General features: G+C 38.6%; 2 protein-coding genes across 5 annotated transcripts in view; one reads left to right on the top strand and one right to left on the bottom strand.

Annotated features, from left to right (window-relative positions):
- LOC133532394 (uncharacterized) overlaps positions 1 to 26666 on the top strand; it is a 130112-nt gene that overhangs the window by 3802 nt on the left and 99644 nt on the right. The window contains exon 1 of one of the 3 annotated variants that reach the window (XM_061871014.1): positions 11994 to 13709. The exons of the other annotated variants lie outside the window; for them this stretch is intronic. The gene's annotated coding sequence lies outside the window, so the exon portion shown is untranslated. Of the gene's footprint in view, positions 1 to 11993; positions 13710 to 26666 lie in introns of those variants that run through there. 3 annotated transcript variants of the gene reach the window in all.
- The window catches only part of LOC133532395 (uncharacterized), a 64614-nt gene continuing 38220 nt past the window's right edge, over positions 273 to 26666 (bottom strand). For both annotated transcript variants that reach the window (XM_061871016.1, XM_061871017.1), the window contains 12 exons: positions 23666 to 23795; positions 22195 to 22318; positions 21289 to 21437; positions 9794 to 9890; positions 8208 to 8341; positions 7289 to 7467; positions 6850 to 6936; positions 6436 to 6533; positions 5916 to 6019; positions 5107 to 5283; positions 4350 to 4523; positions 273 to 3783 (listed from right to left, as the gene is read on the bottom strand). In XM_061871016.1, coding sequence (XP_061727000.1) covers positions 3632 to 3783; positions 4350 to 4523; positions 5107 to 5283; positions 5916 to 6019; positions 6436 to 6533; positions 6850 to 6936; positions 7289 to 7467; positions 8208 to 8341; positions 9794 to 9890; positions 21289 to 21437; positions 22195 to 22318; positions 23666 to 23795 — 1605 coding nt within the window. In that variant the 3' untranslated portion in view covers positions 273 to 3631. The remainder of the gene's footprint in view (positions 3784 to 4349; positions 4524 to 5106; positions 5284 to 5915; positions 6020 to 6435; positions 6534 to 6849; positions 6937 to 7288; positions 7468 to 8207; positions 8342 to 9793; positions 9891 to 21288; positions 21438 to 22194; positions 22319 to 23665; positions 23796 to 26666) is intronic.

The raw sequence follows: 26666 nt of genomic DNA, 5'->3' as shown, positions 1-26666 counted from the left end.
TTGGTTCTCCTGCGGTTCTCCTCATTTCTGATTCGATAACGCAGGGAAACGCCGAGCACCGAACTTTAAAGTGATAGATCACAAGTTATTTTTAAAAGTCGCTGAACAAACGTTCGTCAGTTTCAGGATAACAGGCTACAGTTAAATTTTTTGCTCCTGTTACAGGCCATACCCGGTATACATACAAATATTAAAATGAATTAATATTTTCAACTCCTTTTTATAACTTGTTCTGTGGTGCTCTGTCACTGAGATATAATAAAATATAAAAAAATATTTTCATTATTTATTTGCAATTACAATTTTACAAATAATATGGCTCAGAAAATTAGTAACACTTAACTATTAAAATATAATTATAAATACAACAAGTTGTACTACCCGTATCCGTATCCGTGTGTAAAATGCTTAGATTAGACAATTTTGAAACTTATATTACTGGGAATGTTTATTTCTAGTGTTAAATACTTATAAGTTATAAATAAGTCAGGTTGATAAATTTTTAACATAGTTCGGTCAACAGGAGTTAAGCTGAGAGTTATTCAGAATGATCAACACGTTTCACTTCTGGAAGGTGGAGGTAAGGAATGGTATCTCCATATACCAAAAAGTGTCCATCAAGAAACCTTAAATAAGTGGCGCTACAATACCTAGAATACTTGAAAAGAAAAATGAAATCAGAGCCAGCACACTTCACTCCGTCAATAACGCCTAGGTTCTTAGCTACTCTAGCGCTACTTTGGAGAAATTTGAAACTATTATTTATAGCTGACAGCTGGACACTTTTGCAACAGTTCTGCCTATGGAGATTGCATGCCGTACCTCTACCTTCCATGCTTTCACTCTTAACTCTTCAAGTGGCATATGTCGTTTTTGAGTTGTTGGAATTTTGATTTTATTTCAATTAATCAGATTTGAAATTTAAATGACAATCGGTCGTGAGTCGAGGGAATCCCACTCCAAGGGTTAATATTAGGGTTATTGTTGCGCTCATCAATCATTTTGTCCTCCTGCTTTTGGCTGTCTCCCCCTCGCTCATCTCCGCCTCAAGGCAATACAACCTGTCAACTTCTACTGCTGATTTTATCTATTATTGCCGTAAGCTGCGGCCTAACCGACTCATGGTCTACTCGACAAGTTCAAAACTGTGAAAAATAGAAGAGGTGAAGACGAAAGTTCGAGAATTTTTTGTTAATTAACCTTTTGAACGCCAAGAACAGCTAAAGGCGTTGTTACTAGTCGGCGCCAAGGACAATTATAGGTGTTATGGCGGACGCTGTCAAAGTAACCTTCACACTATCGAGTAAGGTTTATATTAGCTTCTTGCGCCCGGGAGCTTGGTTATTATGATATAAAGCGTTCAAAGGGTTAATGATTGCCTAACTTGTTGGAAACAGTATAACATTCTTTGACATGTTTAAAATACACCATATTTTTAAATGAATATTTAATACCTTAAATGTAATATTTAATGTTACGTCCTCGCTTTTTCACGCCGCGCGCGTATCCGGAAAATGAGGCACGGAGGGATGTGTTCAGCATTGAATAAAAAGTATAATTAATGAAGATAAGGTTCTGCAAGTACAAACATTTTTAATGAAAATTTCCTTTCGTTTAATAATATTTTATTTCGATTTCTTAAATATTACTACTTTTTGAGATATTGGAGAGGAATGAAATGTCTTCTTTTTTTCCACCTTTCTTTATCAATAACTTTTGAAACTTTTTGTGTGCTAGTTAGTGCTTCTGGGCATTTTCCGCAAATCGACAACCATTGTGCCTATTTTGCGTGAAACGAGGTACCGCTACTCTAACCACCCCAGCTCCTCCACGAAGCCTAGCAAAGTTTTCAGGTTGATAACTACCTCTCTTAGTATGCACGGAGTCCCTAGGTATTTGCTCCTGTACCTATACGACCACCTGTTTGCAGTCTAGGAGAATGTGTTTTGTTGTTTCGTCTTCTTCCATGCACGCTCTGCACATGTGTGCTAATAAATGCTTCGAATGCAGTTTATCATACATAATTCCCAATCCAATGCGATATCACACGTATTTTTAGGAGTAGTATCTCTATTTTTCACTGTTTTGAACTTGTCGAGTAGGCAAGTCAGTCAAGTCAGTTTCAATTTCGATTTTTTTCACTATCCGATAAATGATAAAAATCAGGTCGCTGATTTATTAAGTAAGAAGAAGGAACCTGTCCGTCCGGCGACAAGCGATCGACGAGCACAGAAACTGTCTAGATATAAACCAATAGTCGGGTCCACACAGAGCCAGCATACGCGCGAGGCAACTTGCTCACGCACAATACGGCCATTGTAGACTTGCCTCGGCCGAGGCGGCGCAATCGGGCGAGGAAAAACGCGCGCGCCGCCTCGGCCGAGGCACGTCTACACTGCCTCGCGCGTATGCTCGCTCTGTGTGGACCCGGCTAATTGCGAATATAACAAGAAACACTCGCCCGCTAATAAACTCGCTCACCGCTATTCGCTGCTCGCTTGTCGCCGGCGGCGAAATAGTTGCTTTACTTAAGAATTTTTAGGGCCTTAACAGTTCGTGTCATCCGCGATGACGCGCAGATTTATCAAATCTAACCTTTAATACCATGTCAATACGAGTCAAGGCATGCGTCGACGTGAATGGCACAATCAATAGTGTCAGTTGTTCAGATTTTAAAATACCTGACTCTCTTAATGTAGCTTAATTACGTATAGGTAACTTATAAAAATATATTTAAGCACATTTTGTGCCTTAAACTACTTTGTCATCACATTGGTTTCCATAGAAAAATACTTCAAACATCTTTTACTTGACTTTATGCCATTTTAACTTAAAATATCTACTATAATCGCTATTGTCCTAGAAGTTGAAAAAGTATGTTATTTTCTGACTTGAATATGATTAAACCCTCAACGCAACAAGTGTGTCATAATTATTATAAGCATGTGTATCTGTGTGTGTCTGTTGTATCTTTGCTGTCAAAGGGATGTGTCGATTTAACTGCGATATAATATTATTCGTTGGAAGTCTTTCGAAACTTATGTTACGAAGTATCATTCGATATTTACCAGTCGCTTTTCGGTGAAGGAAAACATCGTGAGGATACCGGACTCATCCCAATAAGGCCTAGTTTCCTCTGGGTTGGAAGGTCAGATGGCAGTCGCTTTCGTAAAAACTACGACAATCCTTGGGATTAGTTGCCAAGCGGACCCCAGGCTCCCATGAGCCGTGGCAAAATGCCGTGACAACGCGAGGAAGATGATGAGTCGGCAGTCTTGTTTGCCGAAATGGTTCTTAGCTATGTCTTGGGTTTGTTTTATTTCAATTTATATATCCTGTCCACGCCATGCAGGGGCCCGCCAAGATATCTACGGGAAGTATGACGCGTCGATAGGTATACTGGCAAGAGTGCCAAGTCCGTGATTTTTTCACCTGATGCGCCCATGGGTAGATTAGCGCTGGAAGTCGCCAGCGTCAAGCTGAAATGAGACCCATTTCGTGGCACCCTTCTATTGTTTTCTTTTCTGTATATTCTTCTCTTTTGTGTTTCTGTTTTTAATTTGACTATTTTATAGTGTGGTCGTTGTGTAGTAATTTATTTAGCTTTGGATGCGAAACTGCACTTAAATATTTAGTTTCTGGTAGACGTAGAATAAGGCAGTTCTCTTGACTCCTTCCGTCTTCTCACGCACCAGTATATGAGGAAGATGATAAGAGCAATGATGGCAATGGCCAAGAAAATGCTTAGCGTGATGGCTGCGATTGAGGCCGAGCTGAGATAACCTGAAATAGAGAGTCATATTAATAATTCTTATATTTCTTGCTCCTCTAAACAGTTGATTTGAGCTTCCCAATCCCAAGTAATTTGCTATCTGATGACACGTGCCAATTGGCACCCATTACTTTGATTAAATTGATTTAAACTTCAATTAAATTGCGCAGTAATAATTATACTAACGATAGGATGAAAATAAATTGACAAGTAGCAAGTTTAACGGCCTCCCACCGTAGTCGGTACTTCGGTAGTACCCTTATACCTCCCGACCCTTCCGACGGGGTAGGACCCTTAGTCGTACCACGATTTGTTTGACACATGATGTTTACGTTAACGAATGCGTAAACTCGTCCATCTCGCTCGATAGAGAGGAAATGCTACCAACCAAGTTCACGCAGTCGCTAACGTAAATGTCTAAATAATACCAAATCGTGGTAGCCGTGCCTGCCTACGAAGCAGAACGTCCCGGATTAAAATCCTGCCAAGGGCATTTATTTGTGTGTTCATCACAGACATTTGTTCCTTTCATTTTCGGCTACGGACTCGATACCACGCAGAATGTTTTGACTCTTACCGCTTATATCAATGATATAGCTGTTAACATTCCCGTTGGCATCCACAGCCGTGACAGATAGTCGTGGAGCGCAGCACGTAGCCCGGTAGATTGCTCTGATCTCTTCCCTGGTGCCGGATATGAAGTTGCTATCGAACACCAGGCCGATGGGCGTCGAAGTGAGGCGGAGAAGCCCTGAAAAAACAGTTGACAATCAGCAAATTCAGGGTTAAACTTGGATGCAATTGGTCAGCGGAAGTGGGAGAGTCAGAGGCTATACAATCCGGCCCGTGAATGAATTGGGCGAAGGCCTGGCCGTGCTCCTCGTGTCAAAAATTTGGGGACCATAGATAAAGGAATGGTATAGTAAAATGCGAATATTGTTGTTGCGAAGATATCTGAAGTAGGTCTTGCGGTATATTTCCGCAATATGCCAACTTTTGTCTGGCTTGGAAAAATGGAGTTTACCAACAGCTGTCTATATATCTAGACTCTAGAGACGACCATTATTATTAATTAGGTATAAATATAGAACCCGAACTAGTACCATTGAGTTTCTTTTGGCTTTTGTCAAGTCAGTTGATATTTAGCAGTTCCTTAAATTATGGTGAAGGATAACATCGTGATATCCTGATCCCAATAACTCCTAATTTGTTCTTTGGCTTGAAATGACATATGAAAGTCATCTCCTTAAAAACCAGTAGTCTTAGGATAAAGGTATCCTTTAGGAACCAGTAAAGTTCTAGAAATCAAGATGGATATGGTCATGCCGTCACACCTGAGCTAGCATCTCTGGCTGTAATGGTGGTAGACCAGATATGCTGAGCGCAGTCGTCTCCCTGCTTCCCAATGCACATGCCCTGGAAGGTATGCCTCAATTCTGGAGCCCAAACATCTACGGTGTCTACTGTGTTCACCACGTAGACGTACGCGGAGATGGATACTTGGTCAATGCCTGAAAGAACAAAATGTATTAATATTTGAGGTATAAACTATTAGAGATGCACAAAGTCTGTCAACATCTTTGTAATTTGTTAAAACTTGCTTGTGTGAATGTTTGATAGTTCAGGGATGACAGCTAAGCAGTTAGTATTGATCAGGGTGCGTTGGACAAGATGCCAATAGTACACGCTTCGTACTCCTTCGTAGCGTAGCGTAGTTCTTTCTCTATCACTCTTCCTAGTCTATTAGTGCGACAAAGATAGTTGGGTTTCGTTCGCTACGGAGCGTTAACGATCGGCATTTTGTTTACCCAGTTCGTCTTTATACCAACACTAGGGCTATGACTAGCATAGGATGCCTTTCACGAGCGCCAAATAAATAACGTAATAATATCACAGACGCGCTGTACAGTCAAGGTATTAAATATCGTCACGAAAAAAGTGCCAAAAATATGTATACACGACCTTATTACCTATGCATTAAGGTAGTGTGTATATATTTTTGGCACTTTGTCCGGGTCTATATTTAATACCTTGACTGTACGAATCGATGACCATCCCAGGCTCACAAGCGATATTTAAGAAGAGACTGCCTCTTAATGTTCCACCGATTACCATCAGAAATATTTGATATGATTTGACTTACCGATAGCTGTGAATGTGATGAGATCTCTGGCACCCGGTTGGGCGGTGTTCGTGATCCCGACGCTTACGACCACGTTGACCGTCTGGCCGCTTAGTACAGTTTGGCTGAGAAAAAAACAGCATCTTAGGTTTTGGCAAATAGCTCAGAAGCCCCTTTTTAAAAGCTAAAGCGTCTTTACTTTTGCTTGTTTGAAACTCCACAGTTGTTTCAATTGTCATCAGATTGATAGGATCCTTAAGAAATCGAGGTAGCTCTGCAAATTTTATTGGCACACCTATTGTGATTTTCGCATTTAAAGTATTGAAAAGCAAGATTTGGTGAAGTGGAACAGCCGGTGAAGGCCGTAATATGATGGCATACTCGTACTGATTTCTGATGTTGTTTTTTTTATTGTTAAATATTATTCTTTCACTCAGTCCTTGTGACCGCGTCTGGGTTTACCTCCACCATTCTTGCGTTTTATCAATTCCTCTAAAATATAGCTCAAGCATCAAGTGATTAATAAAAACCAAAGACTTACGAGCTAGGACTGATTCCAGTCAAAAACCTCAGCTCGCCTCTTGCCTCGAATGAGAACCTCACAGATTGGTCCCTGTAGTTTGTCACCTCAAAATGTAGCTGAAAACATTCAATATAATCAACACAAGCCGTATAAAAGCCTCAATCACTCGAACACCTGACTACGGTATCTTTTAATTACAAATTTAAATCACAGATTAATCTTTTGATATTAGAAAAAAAATCCCGATTATAGCATTGTTTTCGTTCTTTTAATAGGTAGAAGGAAACAAAATATAGTTTCCAAGAATTCGGAAATATTTGCGAAAGTTTCTGGTTTCGAATATTTATGCCTTACCGCCAATTCAGTGGAGATAGAAAAAAAAACAATGTTCGATGTTAGTGGTAGGCCCAGGAATATCCTAAAATACAATACCTGTAGGTTGTCTCCAGGTGTGCCGTACAGCCTCGTACTGAGACCTATCTGCACGGCAGTCAGAATGGTTCCATGCTGATTCATGACCTGGAATTGAAAGTGACGATAAAGGAATGTTGGTCAATCAGAACAGTGGATCATATGGCAATAATGACAAGTTAGGAACTCGACGAAATAGGAAAGTCCTATCGCCAACTTTTAATTTTTTATTATTATTATTGTTACAAGTAATTCACCCATACATTACTCTTTTTTTTTTTAGTTAAAAACTGATCATATGTTTATGATATGTTTCTACAATAGAGAGTAGATTTCGCACCATGTTTCTCTATTGATTATATTAATGCAATATAACCAAACGGACGTGTTTTAGTGCTCTCCTCAAGTCCTAATATCCTGGATTCCTGCGCCATCAGAAGATATTTCTCACAAAGATTACCTGCGACGTAGCTCTATTGTAAGGCAGCACGTTGCTATCATTATAGCCAAGGCGTAGTCTTGCGTATGCGATGTTGGCCTCCTCGGCGCGCTCCAGGTCTTCAGATTCCAAGATAGTGGAGCGGCCCATTCGCACCTCAGGTTCGTTCAGTGGACCCGATAGTCTGACAAATGGCTCGCCTGAAAAAGATTGGTTTAGTGTGATTCTTGTCATACTTGTTTTATAAACTAAGTCACTGTTGTCTCATAGCTGATAGAATAACAACAATATCGCAGCACCTGACGTAGAGTTTTTTAACATTATCACCTCATGCCTAGAATTCTGACGTAAGTGGATCCTCTTCATATTTACCTCAGTTAATATCACTATTCCTATCGTCCACGTCTTGTCAGCCTCCTGATATAGATTTGCCTCGTATATACTCCTGGCCGTCTAGCATAACTTGCGCTCTCGCGCGAGTCCATACTTGAAGTCGCGCTAGATGTATGGAGTCGTGCGGGAGAACGCAACCCATGCTAGCAGGTCTGTTGTAGGTTATATCTGTCTTTACGTTAGGTTGCGTTATTTCTTCTAGCTTCGTCTTAGAAATATCCTGTGGAACATCCTTCCCATCTCAATCTATGGGTTTACTTCTAATAGCCCTGTCCAGGATACTGACGTAGCCTTCACGTTGGGTAGCGGTATTGTTTCTTCTCTAACTCCGCCATAGAGGACTGCCCTGTGGTACATCCAGCCCTTGTTCTGCTTACTCATATCTATACGAGTAGATGGGCATACGAGAATGCAGAGGAATGTCAGGATCTTGGGTAAGGACCCTGACATTCCTCTGCGTTAACATGAGGTAGTAGCACTGTGTTATCTCCTGTTATGAAGATATGTATAATAGGATTATCTGGTCAGTCCGAAGCTTTGAATTTACCTCTAATATCCCTGCCCAGGATCCTTACGTAGACCCGTTCAGCCTTCACGTTGGGTAGCGGTATTGTTTCTTCTAACTCCGTCATAGGACTATCCTGGGGGACGTTTTTCCCGTCGCCAGCTATGGTTTGATAGCTGTGGGAAAAATCTTTTAATTAATATGAACAAAATGGAATATTATACGCAAATATGTTTAAACAAGATCTTTTTGTTGTGCCGTTTATGAGTTTCAAAAAACGCGATTTTTCAACTGATGGATGTTAATACCGCGATATCTAATACGCCCTTTACCTAGCTTTTTTGACCCTATGAAGATACAAAACCCTCTATTATGCCTGATCCGACAAGCACTTGACCGGTTTTTTTTATTACTTAAGTCGTAAAATCTTAAATTTACTCATGTTCGTATATATTTTACTGCTATAGCAACGATGAAGAAATACACTCCCAAATACGAAAGCGATCAGCATACATAAACATATATGATTATGTCGTTACATTATCAATGCAATCGTGTGCAGTAAAAGTATGATTGAATGATTGATAGTTACGACAGACCCTTATCAATATTAATCACGTGGGAGGCATTTGGTTACAGATTTTCGGATTAGACGAAAGTGAGATTGAAATTCTCAGTTACGATGCCCTGCCGTTGGAAGTTCAGTCAGCTCTCAAATATTTATGGCTTTCCACCAGAGAAGGGTCCTTATCCTTCATGTCCAATAAGGACCTTTTTATTAGAATTTCTGTGGGCCATACGGACCCTTCTGTGATGAAGCTACATTTACACAGATGTAGTAGGCAACATGGGTGGTTTGAAAGTGTAGGACACTATGGAATATGATTTAACCCTTTGAACGCTTTATGTCATAAACACAAACATGACTCAAAAGCCAAGGTCCCGGGCGCAAACGAGCTAATGTAAACCTTACTCGAAAGTGTGAAGGTTACTTTGACAGCGTCCGCCATAACACCTATAGTTGTCCTTGGCGCTGTGGGCACGAGTAACGACGACTTTAGGTGTTCTTGGCGTTCAAAAGGTTTACGAAGGTATAGGTAGAAAAGCGATTTTACCCAACAAGATACTTCAATCATTCTTTATTTGTGGGGGGTAGCGTCCACACGTCGGACTAAGTAAATGCCGAAACGTTCGGCACAAGACCACATAGATTTATTGTTCTTTTTTTACGTTTATCATCATCATTAGAAATGTCGGTGGTCATAACATCGAAAGATGTCTCTCTTAACCTTTATGACGCCATGATGGATATATCCGCACTGTAGGTCCAACGCCGAAGACGGATAAAGCCGTCACAGACCTCAGTGCAACATAGACCTACGTGCATATGCAAACAGTTCAATTTCAGTTTTGACACTGGTGACGTGGCTTCCGAGTTTGACACGGCGTCGAAAAGGTTAAAATTAATACGTTGTGCATGGATCTTTAACCCATGGCTCCATCCCAAAATCAACCTTCGACTATTGCAACAAGGTTCACGTTGACTTGCACACGATAAGTCCCTTCAAAGGGTTAAATTAAGGGGTAATCTTCCCGTATGAAATAAATATGCCAAATAAAGAACTGACCTGAAAGGCAGCTTGGTCAATTCGGCTCCATACTCGTCGACTAGCGCCGACTCTCTCACACTCGCCACTGGACCCATAATTCTAATATTCAGCATATCTGTAAATAAGAAATCACATATTATCATTTGATTTCTTTAAATGACTCACTGGACAAGTGGACATATCGTATGTTTTTTAAACGTTAACTTTTGACTATAAATACGAATGGAAATGTTAATTTTTTATAAGTTTTTGTCAGCGATAATACTCTTAAAAGGTATCAATGAAGCTACTTCTTGTAATGTTCTTTTTTCAATGCTTCGTGAAATTAGTCAATGGTAGCAGATTATTGCACCGGCCCTTAAAATATGGAAGGACACTATAATATAGCTCAATATGCCGCGAACAAACATATATACTTATAATATGTTTACGAATAAAGCATGTAAAACAGAGTGTAATCGCGCCTATAATTTTATATACCTTTTTCTTACGTATCTACATTCTACATGTTAGAAAAAGTTCAAATTCCACTAATACATCACTAACGTTTGTCCTTTGATTTGTTTATTATCTTATTATTATTTACTAATGAATGCGTCATCAATATAATTAATGTAATTATGTAGTGCTATAGTTTTACTGTTCTCTACTTTTTAGCGAGTAGGGCAGTGTTTTTCAACCTTTTTCATGATGCCCTTAGTACATACCAAAGAGAATTTGATATAAAGCTGGATTGTCAAAGAAAGCTTTGTAGCCACAGTAAATTTACTGTCATCTTTCGACACATGATTAAAACTTTTGGAACACCATTTGACTTTGTTCCTTATTCTTTCACTGATATATGTTAAATTTGTTAAATATCAAAAAGTGGTGCCATGTAATAGAGCATAGGCCAAAAGTATGGCGGCATCATTTTGAGACATGGTTTTGACAATTCACCCCTATTTCAAATTCTCTTTGGTACATACAAAGTGTTTCGCTCATGTATTGCGTTATGGGGGCTCGCAGCAGTAGGACGTAAACTATTGAGATTATTCTCCGCCTTCGAACGCCAATATATCTCGAGTGCAATGGACAATTTTAACAGTTTAACATTTTACCACATCAGCTGGGAAGGCCTATAACTTTGAAATCGGTGTGCAGGGTTCCATTTTTTTTTGTTACAATTGGCAGCCTCTCGCTTTATTAATTCCTCGCAAAGCTCAAGATTACCTTCTTGGAATTCCTACTGTCTTTTATACGACTAACAAACAACCAAAAAAATGTACTCTCAAATTGGAATTCAAGTACACATAATAAAAAACACGCAACAGAAATGTGATTTCTCCTTTTTTCTTGCATAAATGTATACACCATATATTTATATATTTATTGACCTCAATCCTCGTGTCCTATGAATGAATAAATGCTGTTATCAGCTACTGATAACCTTTGCTATGTTTTGCTTCCTCATTGGTATATGACGATACTATGCAACTGCATGCGCTTCTTAAACTTTTTTGCTAGCTAGCAGCTGCGGATGTCGAATAAAATTCGTAGAAAAACAGCTGCTAGAAAATGCGATATGGATATGTCCTTTTACTTTTGCCTTAACGCTTTATTATGGAAAAAAAATTTAGTACATTACGATACAAGTGCGAAAAATAGGAAATTCGAAACGAGTGGCGATAAATTAAAAAAACGACCGAAGGGAGTGTTTTAAATTGACACGAGCTCTAAATTACCTATTCGCACATGTATCGTACAACGTTTTACAGTAAAGTTTAAATGTTCGACACAGTAACGTAATATGCTAATTTTCGCACTAGTGCGGTATAGTAGCACCATATGTACTGTAAAATATTTTATGCAATATATAAATTCATTTCTTTACTTCTTGCTTCTTTGTAGTCGTATCCGACATCCGATATCGAACCGGACAATTGTGAAAACGCTCTTAGGAATATCAACGCGCGTAATTTTTGTTGAACGAGCTTAAGACAAATTTTTGACTGCGTAAAGTTCCTTCATGGCATCTAAAATTTAGTTACTTTCATATACTACCATACCAAATAAAGTCATTTAATGACTTTCTGCAAAACGCTGTTTATAATAAATAAAAAAATAAAAAGCATTTATTTCGGACAATATCGGATAATATATGTTTATGTCAAAAAAAAAAGAACAGCGAGCCAATTATCTGATATGACTATTAAATGGATCTATTATAGTTCTGTTCCTGCTAGCAAAGCTCATTGAGTATTGGTTAGTATTAGACCGATTACGGAGGTTTTCTAATGTATGTAAATTTTCAGCTTAATCGAACAGACCGACATTCATAATATTGATTTCACTTGTATGATTTGATCAAGTACAACAGAAATAAGAACAATTACCGACGAATAAATGTTTGTAATAATTAAAGAGCTGATTGATTTAAGTAGTTGGACTTTACACCGTTGAATCATAAAAAACTACACTCCGCATAGATAAGATAACGATTCCCAAACAAGTATCGTTTAAATCCAGTTTTAGTAGTAGTAGTAAAACACTTTATTGTACAATAAGAAACACAAAACAGGAAAGAACACACATCATTTGTACAAAGGCGAACTTATCCCGTTCAGGGATCTCCGCCGGTTAATGTTTGAGTAGTTTTTGTGATACTTTATCCCTCTTAGGGATAAGTTCGCCTTTGTAGTACACAAATATTGTCTATCTGATGTAATGAATATTAATTTTTCTCGTGCAATAAAGTGTTTACTTACTTACTTGTTTTAAAGATAACATGATAAAACCGTTTGAGAACCTCTGCCTTATTAGAACCCGAACAGTTATCGTGAATCTACAATAATACATTATCATTTATTTGTGTTGTTTAGTTTATTACTCAACTTCGCCGCGACATGTCGTTTTAGTTTGACAAACAGTGACTTTCATCGATTTTAACGAAGGGTTTGGTGTCAAAGAGTGTTTTAAATCGTGTGTTAATTAAAAATTCTGTTATATTTTTAGTGCTCCGTACAAAATTTGTTCACGGAACACTGATGGGATCACTTCGGTCTTGCAAATCGGTTAAATGCTCAGAGATAGTTTGACGTAGATACGATACGTCAAATTCGGAACAGTTATTAATAATGTTTTCTTTTTTCTTTCTGCAACTCTTACCCCTTAAAGAAAGAGTTGTGTTTTTTTACAGTTTGTTCACAAATTGGTTCTATAATATATTCTTTTTAACATATCGTTTCGCCACGATTATTAGTCTATGGTAAATTTATTTAAAATAATGAAGTGAAGTGGTGAATAATATGCAAAAGTTACTACAATTGTAACTTGTAGAGTATATTTACTATAACAGGAGATTATTTTTCTATCGGATATAGTTTTTTTCTATAGAAACGTACGGTACAAGTTATTACAGTACTTAAAACGTATACGCAAAAAATTATACACAGACGTTTATTTTATCATTACTATTAAAGTTAATCAGCAATAACAAAGTTTTTGCAACGCAAAACGGGATTCGCATCATTAAGTTTTTTTCTATAAATTATTTCCGCCATTTTAAACTATGGTTTCCTCTATTTCATACACGCACAACATTCAGTCAAAACAAAACAAACTTTAAACCACTACAAATAGAGTTGAAATAAAAAGAACACGTTTAAATACGTCTGGAATCATTTATAAAATCTACAATAAAAAAAAAGCAACGCATTTTTTGCAAGTAAACATTTAAAGTTCACCTAAATACGACTTTACGACAGTTACAATTCTTATTTCAAAAGCGATCACGTAACAAGGTGTGAAAAAAAACTGGTTGGTTGATTGTAGAAAGCATTCGGCATTTAAAAAAGCAAGATTCCACGTTCGAGCGTGCAACGCGCGTCCTTGACCCGGAAAGAGTGCGTCGCCATTTTTGGAAGATGGCCGGCTGTCAGCGTGACATTTTGAGGTTGGATTTTCTTTATTTTTTTTTGGTTTGGATACAAAGTTTTTTTATGGACTCTGGAATTAGTAGAGCCATTTTTTAAATAAAAATAGAATATACTAATTTAAAAACCGTTATAGGTACTTTAACGGTCGTGAATGTACTTTAATGCTACAGTTTAAAGTAACACGACTAAAAAAATAAAAGTATATTTTAATACCTATGTTTTCTACAAAAGTTTATGAAATTTATGTAAGTATAGTCTGGCAAACCATCTTTTCAGTAGAAAAAGGCGGCAAAGGTGGAAAATGTAGATTTTTCATACATTTATTTTTATTTCGCGCCCCTTTTTTAGGGTTCCGTAGCCAAATGGCATAAAACGGAACCCTTATAGTTTCGCCATGTCCGTCTGTCTGTCTGTCTGTCTGTCTGTCTGTCTGTCTGTCTGTCTGTCTGTCCGAGGCTTTGCTCCGTGGTCGTTAGTGCTAGAAAGCTGAAATTAGGCATGGATATATAAATCAATAAAGCCGACAAAGTCGTACAATAAAATCTAAAAATTTAATTTTTTTTAGGGTACCTCCCTTACACGTAAAGTGGGGGTGAATTTTTTTTTTCGCTTCAACCCTAGAGTGTGGGGTATCGTTGGAAAGGTCTTTCAAAACTAATAGGGGTTTTCAAGAAACATTTTTTGATAAAGTGAATATATTCGGAGTAAATCGCTCCGAAAGAAAAAAAAAAATGTGTCCCCCCCCCTCTAACTTTTGAACCATAGGTCCAAAAAATATGAAAAAAATCGTGGAAGTAGAGCTTAAGAAAGACATTAAATGAAAACTATAGCGGACATGATCACTTTAGCTGTTTTTGAGTTATAGCAAAAAGTTTTCCCTTCATAGTAAAAAGACTTACTTTAATTAGGTACTGATTATGCAAATTTGCCTATTTGTTTAACTCGGGTGAAAGGTACCGTGTCATCCCTTGGTTAACAATTTACTATACTTTAAGCTCCAGTTTAGCTTATTGTGACGGAAGAGTAACTACGGAACCCTACACTGAGCGTGGCCCGACATGCTCTTGGCCGGTTATCTATAGACAAATTGGTTTGCTAGCTGTTTTTTTTAATTGAACTTTAAATGGCGCAAGAGTCGAGACTATTAAGTATTTACATAATTATATGTCGTCGATAATCATGTATTGGTCGATAATCGATATAATCCTGCATGCAATCAAACATTACGAAATATACGACAATGACTTGTATACACTGTATAAACGTGCCCTTAGGCTCAACTTACATACATCTACGGTGAAACGTAAGTATTAATTTTGACGGTTATAAATTTACCCTTAAGCTAATACCTACCACGTTTAAATGATAGTTTAAGTCAGTTCTGACATAAGTATGTCACAAATTGACATATATATCACAAAGATTATTAACTAAAAATAGAGGACCCTAATATACAGTAACGGTCAACCATTTCATCTCTTTTTAATGTTTGTGACTTTTGTGAGTGACTTCCACTTCATTACTTTAGGTAGTCTAGAAGTATTTTTTTGTACGAGCGATGTACGGTCAAGTTTAGTTTTTTATTAGAGCTTTTTTAGTAATATGCTGAGTCTCCTATTGTAATTCACAGTATTTCATTGCAGTATTCATCATATCTTATACCTTTAAACGAGCAATTCTTGTATATATATATTTCCGGGATCTCGGAAACGGCTCTAACGATTTCGCTGAAATTTGGTATATGGGGGTTTTTGGGGGTAAACAATCGATCTAGGTTAGTCTTATGTTTGGGAAAACGCGTGTTTTCGAATTTTCATGAGTTTTTCTTTCGACGCAGAATATGGTCGATAATTTCGTATTGCCGGCCACTGTCCGTCTGGTCCAGCGGGTTAAGACTTAAGACGCGGACTGCTAAACGAGTGTTACGGGTTCGAATCTCGCCCGGTGACTAACTTTTGTTTTTTTTTATATGTTCAAGTTTATTTATTTTTTTTAATTTTTATTGTTTTAGACAAGTTTAATTTAGTAAAAAAATGTAGTTTAGATTATCACCTATCCACCACTATATTACAATAAATAGTTATAACCGAGCAAAGCTCGGTCGCCCAGGTACTATTTGTATAAAATGACTATATTATTTACTCTATACAAGTTCATACAAAACACACAAAGGTGTATATTATTGGCCGGTATGATACCTATGCAGTATTTTGTAGATAACTAAATAAATAATATTATAGGACATTTTTTTTACTTAGGCCCACAGTAAGCTCAAGAAAGCTTGTGTTGTGGGTACTCACAGACAACGACATGTATATTATATACGAATACATACATAGAAAACACTCACGGCTGGAACAAATATCTGTACTCATCACACGAATAAATGCCCTTACCGGGATTCGAACCCAGGACCATCGGCTTCATAGGCAGGGTCACTACCCACAAGGCTAGACCTATCTTCGATAACTAACTGAAATGCATTGCTTTTATTTTTTCTTTGTCATTTATTATATCATGATACGTTGTGATTATCGATTCTGCATTCGACACGCTAAGCACTTCATGAATTAACACATTAATCATTTGATGACGTAGGCTCCGATATGATGTCCGAGCCGAGAATGATCTTATTTTCTTAATAGGTATATCTTCAAGTTAATTGCTAAAATACCGCCTCTCATGATAACAAGCGATTGCACACAATCGGTTTAACTCTATATTAAAAAAGAAATTAGACATTATTATAACAACGCCATCTAGTGGGTCAAAACCTATCTAAGAATGGCCGGTGTGTCACGTAACGTAATCTATACGTTACGGAACGAGGGGAAAACGCTTAAAAGTTTGGAAACCTCTGAACCACAATAGGTAACAGTGCGATCACTAAATAGTCTCTGTTGTGGCTCCTCTACACGATGGCCCAGCGTAGGCCAGTCCAAGGGACGCATTTATACGTTAGAGCAGGGGTTCCCAAAGTGTGCGCCGCGGCGCCCTGGTGCGCCGTAGAAAGTAAAGAGGGGCGCCGTGAGTTCTATCATTATCCGAAACCACAAATATTCGCGGGTACCTATTTGAGCGCTCGCAGCGTTAAATAATATAGCGTCGGTCACTCTTTTTCGACCGTGATTTTAAATTTACAAGGGCGCCGTTGCAAAATACTGAACTTGTAACTGCGCCGCATGTTGAAAAAGATTGGGAACCCCTGCGTTAGAGGGAGCAAGTGATATTGCTATCTCATTCCACCACATAGCTGCGTCCCTTAGACTGGCCTACGATGGGCCATCGTGTAGTGGAGCCCTTGTAAAAAACATTTTACTGTAGTAGGAGGTTTTTAAAGGGTCGGTAACGCGCATGTAATATCTCTGGTGTTGCAGGCGTCCATAGGCTATGGTGACTGCTTACCATCAGGCGGGTACCGTTATTCTAATTAACTCCATTTTAAAGATGATCAATGATTTCTTTTTATCCGATAAGGCCGCTACGAGCGTGTACACTTGCCTTAGGGCCTGTTTACATATTCATTAATGTATAGCCTGAGTTTATACATTTGCTACTAAACGCAAGTAGGTACTATCTCGGACGATCGATATTCGAAATGTCCTTGATATGTCATAGTTTTCAATTGTTTGGTGGATTAAAATATAGTGTCCATCTTACAATTACGCTATTAATTACTTTTTACGAAGAAAAAAAATGAAAATTAAATATGAATAGTATTCAGTACCCCCTAGTGTACATTTATTCGATTGCGAGACGTGACGTACGCGTTTGCGTTAAGTCTCATTTTGTATGGGATTTTGAGTTTCCAAAACGTTCCGCTTTGCGCGCTGTTTCTAAATCCCATACTAAATGAGGCAACGCAAACGCGTACGTCACGTTACGAAATCGAATAAATTTACACTAGGGGCTCTGTTGTCTTAAATATACTTAACCATGCCATACCCCGAAGGTAACGGAAAAAACATCTAAAATAGTCTTACTGTAAACATTACTTAAATAATCATGTTTTTATTATACTCCATTTTTTATCTCGTTAAATATCGATGGACCGCGGATTTTCCTTAAAAACATGTTAAACGGAGTTCCGTGTACTTTAATAAATAACTATAATACATCTCGGTCAGGTTTTTAAGGCACATACAGTAAATAACAATAAATAATAAATATTACAGGACATTATTACACAAATTGTCTAAGTCCCACAGTAAGCTCAATAAGGCTTGTGTTGTAGGTATCTATTAGACAACGATATATATAATATATAATTATAAATACTTAAATACATTGAAAACACCCATGACTCAGAAACAAATATCCGTGTTCATCGCACAAATGTATGCTCTTACTAGGATTTGAACCCGGGACCATCAGCTTCATAGGCAGGGTCACTACCCACTAGGCCAGACTGGTCGTCAAAACACAGTACAGTAGTAGGTAAAACTCTGCTGGACCCGGGTACGTCCTTAAACTACTTCTAAAATAGAGGTATGGGCATTGTGAATGTCAGCTGGCTTAATGTGGTAGCCCACAGCACAGAGGATGTCATTCCAGATCTAGAGCAGAGACCAACTGGGGAACCTCCACCTTCCGGAAAACCGCAGCCAAATAACACTAGACCCTACTCATAGTGTTGTCTTCCTGCCGGTGAGTAAGGTTGCCAGAGCTCAACGAGGGTGCGGAGTGTTAGGGTCGGCAACGCGCATGTAACTCCTCTGGGGTTGCAGGCGTACATAGGCTACGGAAATTGCTTACCGTGCGAGCCGTATGCTTCTTTGCCACCGACGTAGTATAAAAAAAACCAACGCTAGCAGTTCCAGTAGCAACTAGTTATTGTGTCGTAAAGCAGAAACATATCTCGCAAAAATCGTCAAAACTTGCACGACGCATAACTTGAAAACTTTAAGTCCTATTAACATACTTTACAGACAATTATTGTAGATAATTTAATGGAGAATATTTTGTTCCTTGGTAGTTTTGTTGTAACTTAAGTCGTTTTTCTATAAACAATGGAAAAGTGTGTAAAGGGGGGGAAACACCTATTTGACAAGTTGATTTTTCTACCAGTTGACTTATTTTTATTTTTATTTGATGCTTTCTTCCGGATGGGACCAACCTTTTGAAACTCGCTAGACTTTAAGGGATACATCGTAGATGTAATAATATTGAGTTCGTCTGGTTGTTCTGTTCGGGCCACCCTGTATAATAAATAATTGTTGCTACTTGAATCTTTCTGCGTTCTCGTTTTATTTACCTTGGTAAGGGTCACTTACATCGTTTATTTTGTTAACTCATTTAATAACATGCATATATTCATAAATTTGAATGAAACGTGACTTAAAACCCGGTTCGATTAGTTACTATTGTACTATTATCATTGAAAATACCTACGTTTACGAACTTTAATTTATTATGATCATAAATAAGTTATCTGATTCTTATTAATCATTTAATGGCTTTCGTAGCCTAGTTGGTAGGTACCACTGTCTACGAAGTTAGAGGTCCTACGTTCGAATCCCGGTCTTCTTCTTCCTAGCATTGTCCCGGCATATTGCCTCGGCTCATGGGAGCCTGGGGTCCGCTTGACAACTAATCCCAAAATTTGGCGTAGTTGGTTTGTACGTTCGAATCCCGGTAAAGGGCATTTATTTACGTCATGCTAATATGACTCTGATGAACATGAATATTTATTCCTATGTTTTCTATGTAGTACCTACGCATATACCTAAATATATCCGTACGTATACCGAAGTACGTATGTACGATATACGTAATACGTATACACCTCTATATCTCTAACTATTAATAAATAAATATTATGGGACCAATCATACACAGATCAACCTAGCCCCAAACTAAACAACGATTGTATTATGCTAGTCTGCTAGGCGACAATATACATCCTTATATGTATATAAATACATACGTAGATAAATATATAATATCCATAATTCAGAAACAAATATTTGTGATGCACATACAAATAAACTACTGGATCTGTGAGCTGCAGACCTTGCGATAAGATGGATAAACTTAAAACATGTAAAAACAAGAAATACTTCGTTGAGCAATTTTCACAATGGTCTTAACTCTTAAGTGCCATAGACCGTAATCGCAAGTTTTTTATGCCAATTTCCACAATTTTAAACATTTACGAAAAAACGAAACGACAGAAAAATTCTATGTAGCTACTAGAATTGCCCTGTAGTTGACTCTGTTCACCCAGCTCGGATCACACGGGTCAATTAAGTAAACTAAAAATACACTTAGTTCGACCTGTAGAAGAGAACATTGCCAGAAAGCAAATTGCCCGAGTCCAAACGTAGACCTTTGCTAACGCTTTAGTCAATAAATTATCGGGATTTGAACCGGGACCTCCTGCTGCATAGGCAGGACCAATACCGAATAGGGTGACTGAGCCCGTTAAACCGCCGCAGGCCGGTATGTTGTTAAATATTTGTATTGCAGTTAAGTTTACAATTGTCTGGTCTACAAGGTCTGTTGTGGTCAATATGCATAGATAAATAATCGTATTCAAGTTTTACGTGACTTGCCTCTGTATTTTAAAGTATTTGTGGTCTCGGGGTATTCCAGTTCTGAACAATTATCAAGATACGGTATTCCCCTTGTTTTTATGAAAAAGCTTTATCCTTGATTGAAGCTTACGATGTTATTGGACGTGCGGGAAAGTCCGTGGTTTTTTAAATGGTTTCCTTGAAGACATGATTTTTGTTTTTTTTAGTATATTTTCGGAGTTCCGTATGCCCGCGATGCTATCTATAAATGTACAATTTATATCTTGTTTTTTATTTATCATTCAGTATGAAAAAAACTGTCTTACCGTTAATATACGTTACATAGGTTGAGGAATTGATAGAATGGGCCTTGAAATTCCACTAAAAGAGGGTTTTCTAATGGAATTTCTTAATGGGGTAAATTTCTAAAGGGATTTAACGAGAACTACGTGGACGAGATCGCGGACGGAGGCTAGTAATCTTAGGGTTATAGTCAAACAGCTGCCGGCTATGGCCCCAAACCCTGTTTATTGACTGACCTGTGGCCTTCAAGCTAGCGTGGAAGCGGAGCTGTACCCGTACTAACACACGCAGGTGGTAGTCGCAAGTGTCGCAATGCACAGATAGATACCTCATGCTCGCTATGGTCCTTATCACTATGGTCAGTCTGACTCACCTATTGTTCTGTTGATCGTCAAGTAGCTGGCTTGTGGCTCTATGGTTCACCCTATAGTTATAGACTGACCTGTTGTAGCCTACTAATTAGCGTGGAAGTGGAAATGTGCCCGTGATAACACACGCAGGTGGTAGTCGCAAGTGTCGCAGCTTACAGATAGATGCCTCACGCTCACTATGGTCACAGCCTGACTGACCTGTTGATAGAATGACCTGTAGCCTTCAAACTAGCGTGGAAACGGAGCTGTGCTCGAGCTAACACACGCAGGCGGTAGTCGCAAGTGTTGCAGCTTACAGATAGATGCCTATTGCTCACAATGGTCACAGCCTGACTGACCTGTTGTCCTATTGATCGTCAAGTGGCTGGCTTGTGGCTCTATGGTTCACCCTATGGTTATAGACTGACCTGTGGCCTTCAAGCTAGCGTGGAAGCGGAGTTGTGCCCGTGCTAACACACGCATGTGGTAGTTGCAAGTGTCGCAGCGCACGGATAAATGCCACATGCCCGCTTGTGCTGAGGGTGAGTCCACTGGCTTCATTGGTAGGACTTTTAATCTGTTGGATAGATATGGTTTTAATACAATTGGACATAATGCTTTCAGAATCTTAACTTATCACAGATGTACCGATAACGTCCAGTGAGAAGCAATAAGTTATGTTTTAATCTTCGCAGGCGAGGGCCTTTAATTAAGTTACTTGCTGGTTATTTTCACCGAATATAGTCAGTAAAATATAGAGGTTTGTCAGTTTACTTTATTTTAACAAACTGCTGCAATAGTCAGAATTATTTTAACTTTTTAATACAACATCTAAGTTCGAAACGTGTAGTCTAAAATAAGAATAAGCTGCTATTATCATCTGTTAATGTTGTTGTATAGAAGCCTATGGAGGAATCTGATCTTCAACAGAAGGATATGATGTCACGTTCTCAGCATTGCGGGACCGACTGAAGAAGATCATCTGTTACATACTTGGAGTATTTAACAACTGGAGACGCCTTGTCTGTAATTTTCTGTACAAAACAGTATGCCGATTTTTGCGGGGGCCCTCCCCCGTCAAATGTACGTTGAGTACAAATAGCCACGTCAATCCATACAATAAATATGACCATTGCCCGAGCTTTTCGACAGAGGGGTAAGCTCTTAAAGGCGACTCCAGTTGTTAAATCTTGCAGGGTAACATATTAGATTCAGATCAGACCAACGTCAGTTTATGTATTTGAGGGTCAAAGGGTTCGAGAGTCAATAGAGACCCCATGCGCGGAACACAGTGTTTTTTTGACCCGAGTTTCAGGCTCCTGTTAAATACTCACCCGTCGTTCTGAGGGTCAGACCCAGGGAATACTAGGAACACCTCCCTTGGAGACAACTCATCAGTTCTCGAGGCCGCGGAGAAGGCTCGCACTGAAGTCATGTTGTACAGGTCCACTTGAGGAGCTGGCAAAATACAAAATACTACAGCTTAGCGTTTATTTAAAAAAATGTACTTCCAAGTGTTGTTTCATATAATATGACATAATATGTTTTGAATAGCACGGATTACTGTTGAGTAAATAAATAAGAGGCTACGTAAAGTTTTCAAATTGCAGTTGCAGTATTATTCCGATCAAGTAAGATTTATTAGAATATTTATTAAAATAATTAAACTTTTATTACGGTTTAAACTCTCTGTTTTAGTCTAAAACACTAGGCTTAAAACATGTGAGTTTAAACCGTAAAATTAGTTTAATGTTAGTATGTTTCACGACAATATCAATTCGAGTAAATAAAATCATTCCAACTCAAGGGCGTAGCCCGCCTGTGAACTAGGGGGGCAGATGCCGCAGAGGGGAATACATTGTATGTATATAATGAGTTCTAGTGGGGGGGGGAGGCAGTAATGTACTAAAATGCTTGGAGCCTAGTGTCTTTACTTAACAGACAGGCAAAGTTACATAAACCGGTTAATTCGAATAATTTTTTACATAACACTCCAAAAACTAAACCCAAAATGACAAAGTTTAACATCATATACGTGATGAAATAATTTAACAGGTATCTGAGCCTTGCTTTACTAAATGTTCAATACCCTCATTGATCGGGCTATTGGAAGAAAATCGCCCGACCTTGCGGTGTCAGTTATGACTGTACCATCAACACAGTTAACTGACACTTCATCAACCCTATTCCCAAGCCGTAAGATTCACAATTGGTCAGTTGGAGTATTTTCTGTATGTTATGACAATGGCTGGCAAATAACCGGAACCGCTCATTTGTTCCCCCTATTATCTCTAAAATATTCCAAATTATGATCGTTATTTTTGACATGCAGGATACTATCAATCTTGTGATGGAAAATATGTTTTTATTCGATTTAGACCGAGGTCCTGGTCAAATCGTCGCCATTTTTGAAGTGAAAACTTCTTTTGAGATTGAGAAAACCATTGAACTCGCGATACGTTACCGTTGCCGTCACACCTCTGTATATAAGTATGTACATATATTGTGGAAGATGTGATTCAAGTTTTCACTTCACTGTTTTTTTTATGTATGTTACCCGATACCACGAATGTTTAATCGATTTGATTCTTTTTTTTCCTCGAAAGGGATATAAGGGAACAGGAAGTATAAAGGCCAAGACACCCTAAAGTTCCTGAACAAACTACACGATGCGGTAAACAATCTCAAAGCATTGCTAGGCTTCGTGGAGGAACTAGGGTTAGAGTAGCGCTACGTCTGTTTTCAGTATTTTCCATGCAAAACAGGCACGTTGGATATTGCGCAGAACAAGACTGGACTACTCACCATCATTAGGAGGGTACAATACAGCATGTTCCACGTCACCCTCGATGTATATCTTCAAAGCAGTCACTCCGTATTCCACTGGTATACCCAAGGAGGTAGCACCTCCTCCACCTCTTCGTACTAGCAAAGTCTGAAAAGACGGATAATCAAATGAGGTGTGTTAATTTCTTTTTTGATAGAAGCTTTTAGCCCCAAACTGTACTTTTGTTTCAACAGTCATGTCTCATTGAAACCTTTTTTCCCAACTGTAAGTTGTGTTGTTTTAGTACCTATCGTTCCTATGTCTGTCCATGGAAATCTTCCGTCTCCATCATCAGATCAGATGTCAACAAGTCATTGTAATATATCATTGTCTCCGGATTTTTAAAGTATTTCACGCTTCAGCTCGATCGTGTAAAGAGTAAAGCCAGAGGCGTAGCGAGGGGGGGGCTAGGGGGGCCATGGCCCCGGGCGGCACATAAGAGGGGGCGGCAAAAACGGTATTTAAAAAAATATAAAATTAAGAAATCAATATTTTCAAATCAAGCCACGAAGCGAACTAACGCACCGCGGAAGCGTATAGCGCGGGGCGGGTGTGCGGGGGCGGCCAATCGCTACCGGAGTGCGTTCCAAATCACCGACGAGCTTACACGCTTGTCCGCTGGTTATAGGTATAACCTATAACACGCCTATAACCCTATATGACGTCACATCAAATTTAACACAGCGCCCTCTGCGAGCGATCTACAGCCGGGCGCCCTCGGTGCCATCATTCGTTCAAAAATAGTTGGGCGTAGCCCGATAAACGTGGCGCGATACGCGCGATTCAATGCCGGGCGCCTTCGGTGCCCTCATATTGAAAGTGTCGGGCGTAGCTCGACGTACGTGTCGCGCTGCGGGCGCTTTCAGCGCCCTCATGCAAAAGCATCGGGCGTAACTGATGCATTGGGCGCTTTGCTGCTGTACAGAAGGCGCCCTGCCACAAAAATAATGTAAAATGACTTTAATAGTTATTTTCTGCCCTCCGGGCGGAAACCGTCAACTTTGCTCCCGCTGCGCTAAACAAAGTTGCCGCTTTCCGCCTCCGTCGAGCAGAAAAATAGTATGCGCACCACGGGAAGATGCTCCTTTGGGACACAAATAAATTTGTCTATTTTTTGCTGGAGGCGAGAAGCGGCAACTTCGTTTAGCGCAGCGAGAGAAAAGTTGACGCTTTCCGCCCGGAGGGCAGAAAATAATTAAATACGAAATTATAACCCCATAATTAATAATTCAATGTAAGGCAGACTACTGAAAATCGCGCTCTAAAACGTATGTAATAAGAAAACATTCTCACCTGAAATTATCATTTGCGAAATAACGGTATTTTTTCTATGAAATTACATTTCGGGAGAAAACTTTTTCCAGTAACTAAATCTTAACAAATCACTTTTGATTTTGATGTCCATCGCTTCAGCATAATTTATTATAGGTTTATAGGTTTCGTTTTTTTTAAAGAATTATTTATTTATTGTTATCAAATTTTGAAAAAAGGAAAACCTATAAACTTAGTTTTTTCATTGTCTCAATAACATACTACAAAATCCTGGAGAATGGAAAATATTTAGAAGTGGAAAAACGTTTTATCTTTTTGTATGGACGATCATGTGCTTTATACTTCCCGCTTAAAGCTTATGACCGTAGCAAACGACCACGGCTATCTTTTGAATATTTTTGTGAATATTGAATATACACAATGGGAATCCGACCGATGTTAAAAGTGAATTCTTGACCGCATGTTTAGAAACTAAAATGTCATACAAAGTTTTCTAAAATCGGTCTTGTTAAAGATAATGACAATTCTTGTGAAAATTCGTTTTTGTAATAAATCAGTAAAAAACGCCTTTATGGCTGCGACAACGCCAGCACTATGTGGCCTTACTAAGACACATTAAAGTTTTAAAGGAAACTCGCAAAATTTTTGTGCAAATAAAAAAAACTACTATTTATTCGGTGTAAAGTTTTTTTTGCCAACATGTAAAAATAAATAACGTGTCGTGTGCAGAAAACACATACACAACACACTTTTTTTTTGCCGAATTTGATCAAAATACAAATAATTTTTTTTGCTCCTTAAGACAGGAATACGTGGTTAAAATCTGACGGGTTTCTCGTTCATACAGTGTAATTGTATACACTGTTTTAGTTTTTGAAGATATTTTTTGTATTTTACCTTTTCCAACTAACTTTGTCTTGTCTATTAACTACTTAGTGAGGTCACAAGTTTTACAAATAAAATGTTATACAAAGCTTTTAATAAAAAAAGTTGGACATGATTTGAAAGCTTATTTTATACTGATAAAATGCAATATATTTTTTTTACGTAAAGCTCGTCTTTATTTACTACTTGTTTACTTTGGGATTGTCGTTAGATGCGAATACACGCGAAATAAAATAAAATATAACTTCTTTTTCGAATATTACATGTTTGAACCCGGATCCGTCCTTAAACTACGTCCAAAAGAGAGGTATGGGCATTGTGAAAGTCATCTCGCTCTGTGTGGTAGGGCACAGAATAGCGGATGACATTCCAGATCTAGAGCAGAGCCCAACTGGGGAAGTACCTCCACCTTACAGAAAACCGCAACCAAATAAGACTAGACCCTACTCATTTATTATTATGATTAGTGTTGTGTTCCTGCCGGTGAGTAAGGTTGGCAGACCTCAGTGAGGGTGCGGAGTGTTAGGGTCGTCAACGCGCATGTAACTCCTCTAGAGTTGCAGGCGTACATAGGCTACGGAGACTGCTTACCATCAGGCGGGCCATATGCTTGTTTGCCACCGACGTAGTATAAAAAAATGAATACTTAATGCAAAACTGTATCTATATTTTTTTTATCAGTAAAAATCTTTGTGACAGAACTTATGACCTGACTAAGTGATATTGATCATTAATTGGGGCGGCAAATTTCTGATCGGCCCCGGGCGGCAAACACATACGCTACGCCGCCGAGTAAAGCGCCCTTACAAAAACGATTGGTTC

The sequence above is a fragment of the Cydia pomonella genome, chromosome 27, assembly GCF_033807575.1.
Source record: "Cydia pomonella isolate Wapato2018A chromosome 27, ilCydPomo1, whole genome shotgun sequence".
Classification (NCBI taxonomy): Eukaryota; Metazoa; Arthropoda; class Insecta; order Lepidoptera; family Tortricidae; genus Cydia; species Cydia pomonella.
This window is presented reverse-complemented; position numbering and strand designations above follow the sequence as displayed.